The 6,000-nt window shown below is 39.4% G+C and overlaps 1 protein-coding gene across 1 annotated transcript in view; it reads right to left on the reverse strand.

The window, feature by feature from the left end:
• The window catches only part of LOC122800234 (guanine nucleotide-binding protein G(o) subunit alpha-like), a 1,402,105-nt gene extending 1,397,815 nt beyond the window's left edge, over positions 1 to 4,290 (reverse strand). The window contains exon 1 of the mRNA XM_044069726.1: positions 4,073 to 4,290. Within this exon, the coding sequence (XP_043925661.1) occupies positions 4,073 to 4,290 (218 nt within the window). The remainder of the gene's footprint in view (positions 1 to 4,072) is intronic.
• Between the last annotated feature and the right edge of the window lie 1,710 nt (positions 4,291 to 6,000).

The raw sequence follows: 6,000 nt of genomic DNA on the forward strand, positions 1-6,000 counted from the left end.
AATAGTCCTAGACTAGTTCTACAAGTCTCTCTCTTGTTTGTTTGTTTTTTTTTTTAAGAAGACAACTCTGTGAACAATCTACAAGGAGAAGGGATCTAGAAATGAAATAAACAGACTCAATGTGCATGTCAAATGTAGTGACAAAAGTTAATGGAGGAATAATATTACACTTCTTTAAGAAAAATCTAGAAGAATAAAATCATTATAATGCCTTTCAGCACATTAAGGACAACAGATCAGTAAGAAAACATTTACATTTTTAAATGACATCTAAAGGAATACACATTGCCACACAGGAACTTTACTTCTTGGATTATATCAAACAATTTCATTTTTCATAGGTATATACTAGGCTAACGACCACTGGGGCCCTTATAAGCCTATCCATAAAACCGCAATGTGCTCCACAAATTTGATTTATATAGGTGGTGATTTACTGACTGCCTCTGTCCATCAGAGACACAGGAGCCAGACCAGAGGTGAATTTCTGATTACCCATCCCACTGGTCCAAATTGTGCTTAAAAAGTGATGGGGTGAACTCTCCTTAACATGCATCGGAACCTGGTCCAGAAAATGGGAATTCTCAGAGAAACACATCCATCTCTCCAATATGATCTGTTTATGCTGCAAGCAATATTTAGGTTTTGAGTCTTACAGTGCTGATGTTGTTTGTGTCATGGATGTGTAAAAGGTTAATCAAAATATTGTCCAAGGTTGCATATGTCAGGCAAAGATCACTTGTCAGACATCTGCATGATACTGAGTAAAGAAGCAGGGCTTTGATGTGATCAGCATAGGGCATTGTGTTTATGCCCTGTATTCTTTTTGTAAGGAACCTTAGCGGACATCCCAGTTGCTGTACATGTCTGGCCTGGTACATACCTAAGGAGGGTATTGTACTCTATGATGGGTCTAATGAGGGCAGAGAACAGTGGTATGTGACCTCTCTGGATGTAGATGCCATACCGTTGCTTATAAGTTTAGCAACATAGAAGGATTTTCTTACTACTTTGGACACATGCTGGTCCAAAGGCTAGGTTACTTTCTACATGATTTCCTAGATCCCTGACAAGTACATTAACTTTTCAAGGGTGTTTTATTGATGGTGTAGTTACCTGGGGTGGTAGACTATAATGCATTTCTGGGTAATGAATTTTAAGCCATGGTTTTGGCATCAAGCATTTGTCTGTATCAGACTTTCTTGAAGGGTGTTCCCATCTTGGGGGGATTCAATGACTGCTCCAATTTGCAATCATCTGCGAACTTGATCAGCCAAGGGCCTCTGACATTGGCTTTGACATTTGAGAAGTAGATGCCAAACAGGAGTGAGCCCACCACACATACCTAGAGGATTCCTCTTTGTTGAGATGGCCTCACTGATTCTACCCTCCTTGTTCCTACCAGTGATCTGGCTAGCTATCCAGCCTGTTGTAAATGTATTTATATCTAGTTCCATAAGTTTGTTGACAGTACTTGTGTGGGATATTGTACTAAATGCTTTAGCCGGATCTAGGTAGGCAGCATGCACCATTTTTCCTCCATCCATTGCCTTAGTGACCTTTTCAAAGAAGTCCACCAGATTCAGAAAGTATGACCTTCCTTTGGCAAAGCCAAACTGAGATGGATCCAATGTCTGGAGGTCTTTTACATCCTTATTGATAACTTCCATAATAATTCTTTCCATGGCTTTACAAATAAGACTAACCAGAATAATAGGTCCGTAGTTTTCAGGATCTGTTGAAGGTCCTCCCCTATGAAGGGGGAAGACCGTTGCAGTCTTCCATTCATGTGGCACAAGGCCTGCTTTAAGACTGTTGTTAAATAATGAATCCACGGGTCGTGATAAGTCATATTTTAGACTATTCAAAAGGCATACTGGAATGTTATCGGTGCTCATTCAGGCTGTGTTCTTGGCTTTAGTGAGTGCAGCCAGTACATGCTCCCTAGTTAAAGCTGGATGTGGTTATATTTGAAAGCACTTTTAAAGGGATGGTTGGGGTTGGGTGGTGGTTAAGTTGGAACCAAACCTGTCTGCTAACAGGTTTGCTAAAATTGCTAGGCTTAGTGAATGTGGTACCATTAACCACCAGTTTGCAATCGCTGCGTGCTGTCCTTGAGGTTTCTGACATAGTTGTAGAAGGTCTTATGGTCATCTTTCATCTGGGAGATTATCTTAACCTCAAAGCTGGCTTTGCTTGAACTAATTAGCCCTAACAGTTACTTATTTACTTTGATGAGAGAGTTTCTATTTTAAGGGAATTACCTTTCGTGATTCTTGCCATAATTTTCCTTTTGTTGTATATCCTGTTTAATTTAGAATGCCAATAGGGTGATTTGCTTTTACAACTAGTCCACGGCTTACTTCAGGTAGGTACAGCAGACTCTACGCAGCCACTGAAGTGATGTTTTAGTAGACTAACGGACATCAGGGTGTATCCAATGCATGTCAGCTGGCTATGAAAATGGGTAAAAGTAGGAGAATGGAGGGTCAAAGTCAAGAGTCAGCAGCTGTCGGGAACATTGGTAAAATGTTAAGAAGTGTCTTACAAAGAATCTATACTTGGCCCCAGCTTGCTCACTTTACAGATGAAATGACATGACACTTTTCCAAAATCTCTGCGACATGTAACATTTGTTATATTTACCAATACTAAACCTCTGACACATATTCAGAGCAAGGTTTGTGAAAGGGTTCTAACAGTGCCAGACAAAATGGTACTCTGAGCAATACACAATCAGTCGACTTACACATCTCCATGTCATGGCATGCACTTGGGACGGGTTACACTGAATGAGAAGTAAACGTGTGCAAACAATATTTTGTGCTATAGGGACATATACAGAGACATGCAACCCAATTTAACTAAGTTTCAAGTCACATGCTGAAGATATACATGCTGGTTAACAAACAGAATGTTTGGCAAGCCCCTCCCCCCACCTAGAGCACCAAACGTTATGATCCCTGTGAAGATCAGGTTTGGAATACAATGCCAATTTTCTGGGCACTTGCAGAAAGAGATTTGGTCCTGCAGCTGGAGAAAGTATAATAATGTTAAAATTACAGCAGGATTGCACAAATCATACAATAGGGATAGAAATGAAATAACTAGGCTTGCTTTAGTTGACTTACATCAGACAGACAAATTCTCACTTTGATGTACATGCCATAAAGTTATATACTGGAAAACAATCAATGAATCTGAAAGAGAAAATCTCAAAACTAAATAGGTGGAAAAAAACAGTACTTCTAAAAGAATGGAGTGCTTCACTGTGGTTCCACTGTAGGTTTTCACTGTGAAATTCATTTGTTCTGGAAAAACTGACCACCAACATACACCTATGCACAGGGCTATGTCCTCTACACACCTGCTCTTAATATAATAATTTCCAGTATCATTGCACTTTGAAATAAGGAGATATTACACTATGAAGCAATGCCTTTTAATAAATTGGTTGAAAATGGTGAGTCTCACAGGCAATCTCCAGCCAGTTCTACTACTTGTTCCTTATTTTAATGTACCCACAGCTGAGGAGTTAGTTGGCTCAAGCACCCACCAGAAGGAGTCATTCTTGCAGCCAATACAAATATGCCAAGTCAGACCTCAACTCACATCTGCAAAAAAGATTCCCAAGCAGGTGTGCCCACATCAGCTCGAAAATGGAACTGAATTCCCAGCACGCATGTTAGTGACCAACTCATGTATATACAAATGATTTCAAGGCAGGAAATGGCTCTGACAATTTTCTTTTCTGATCGGGAAATCATACTGTAAAGCAGTTCTCAGCTGCAGCACTGAAATGCATCTAGCTTAATAAGTTTGTACAATAATATTTCAGTCTGCATGTTGGCAATATACTACTACATAATGCAATATAAAAAATATGAAATTAAAAACGTTTTGTGTGACTTAAGCGATAGCTACTGTAGCAGGCAGCATTTCTAATGCACTTTATATTTTAACACAGAAGTCTCTTTCTCCTCAAGAGTCCACTTCCATGCCACAGACCACACTTCTCAAGTATCACCACAACAATGTGAGAAGGGATGATGAGAAAAGATTGGTCACTTACTAGTGTGCAGAATCATTCAGCTCATATTCGTATCCTCTATCGGCAGCTTCTCTCACTCCAGCATCAGCCCACAGGCAGCGCAATGCATAAGACACAAAGGGAAACAACATCTGATCTTCATCAAAACAACGGCCACAGGATAGGACAGAGTGGGCATGTACCTGTGAAAAATATAAAGCATTTATGAAAGGAGGCTCCAAGCCTTGGTCAACATGCATTAATTACTTGGACACAATACATGCATCAACATGTGCATAACATATAAACGTACAACTATGTATGTTTATTTCAGCTGGTTCAGTTATTTAGTGAGTAAACACACTAAGCAATAATGTTTGTATTTTGAATAGCAAACAGAATTTCCAGGAAACTATAGGTAAGAAAGAAAAAAGGACTATATGAAACACAGAAGGAACAGAGGCACCTGTAGTCATAAAGCAAACAATAGTAAGAGATCAAAACTGCTTTAGAGAGCATCCTTTTATATATAATACTTTGACTGACTCTGTTATATGCATCTAACAGCCATAGTGTTTAGTGATACTAGGAAATTGCAGCTGTGTAACATTACTCATCATAAGCTTAAATGTCTGGCTATAAAATCACTGTGATAACTTATTCTGTTTTACTGGATTTAGACACAAGCCAGCATCTACATTACACTAGAATTCAAAAGCAGTATAGATAAATTTCCAGCAACAATACCACTCACACCCAGGATGACAACTGAAAACTCAGTTGTAAACAGAGATTAATCCACATTATTTTCAGTTCTCTAATTCAGAACTGAAAACAACTCATGGGTGGCCTCCCCCTTTCTGCTGTGTGGCTACATCTGAAGAAAAGGAAGCAGACAGGGTTATAGATTTAGCCTACATAGCTGAAAAGTGGCAAGCATGCCTCTACAAATTGTCTGGTTGTCCCACAGGCATCTGTTTAGCCAATGTGGAGGGGGGGGGGGGGTTACACGTGGTGCAACAGTCGAGGAAAGAGCCATCAGGTGGAAAATCTGCCAGAATCATAAGAAAAGCTGGACCCTGGACCAGTCAACTATTGACTCTAGAATGCTTGAATGAGCTAGGTGCACCATGGTCCAACATCCTGTAATTGTTATTCTTGTGTGATGCAGTAGCTTGAGAATCTACAGCCTGGCTAACACATGATGCTATCAGTATCAGCTTACCATGTACATTGGATATAAAAAGTGTACACACCCCTGTTAAAATGCCACGTTTTTGGGATATAAAAAAAAGAGACCACAATAAATAATTTCAAAACTTTTCCCACCTTTAATGTGACCTATCACCTGCACAATTCAACTGAAAAACAAACAAATCTGTTTGGGGGGAAAAATATAAAAAATAAAAAACACAATAAGCTGGTTGCATAAGTGTGCACACCCTTAAACTAATACTTTGTTGAAGCACCTTTTGATTTAATTACAGCATTCAGTCTTCTTGGGTACACACCTGCTTATCAATTAGAGAGACTGATTGATTAACCCCAAATAAAGTTCAGCTGTCCTAGTAGGATTTTCCTGACATTTACTTGGTTGCCGGCTACAGCAAAAGCCATGGTTCGCAGAGAGCTTACAAAGCTTATGGTTTTGGCTGAACCAAGGGTAGATGCTATCTGAACCAGGTGAGGAGTCAGTGAGAATTTGATCTAAGGGTCTGAATAGGTGTTTTTACACCTCAAGTCTATCTCAGAGAATTTTTCCTCAGTTAGACAGAAAATGCTGAAGGTGTGATGGGAAAGAGAGAGCTAATTTGGAATATGTTCTGGAAAAGTAAGAATCTTACAGATTTTAAAAACTCCATACAGTGTGTTTTATCAGAAATGTTGGGAGAGCAACTCACTGTAATTAAGAGAATGATTCTTTTGAACTGGAACAGACTCCAATATATACACAGTAATGCCTTACTACG

The sequence above is a fragment of the Protopterus annectens genome, chromosome 4.part0, assembly GCF_019279795.1.
Source record: "Protopterus annectens isolate FY-2018-M chromosome 4.part0, PAN1.0, whole genome shotgun sequence".
Classification (NCBI taxonomy): Eukaryota; Metazoa; Chordata; order Ceratodontiformes; family Protopteridae; genus Protopterus; species Protopterus annectens.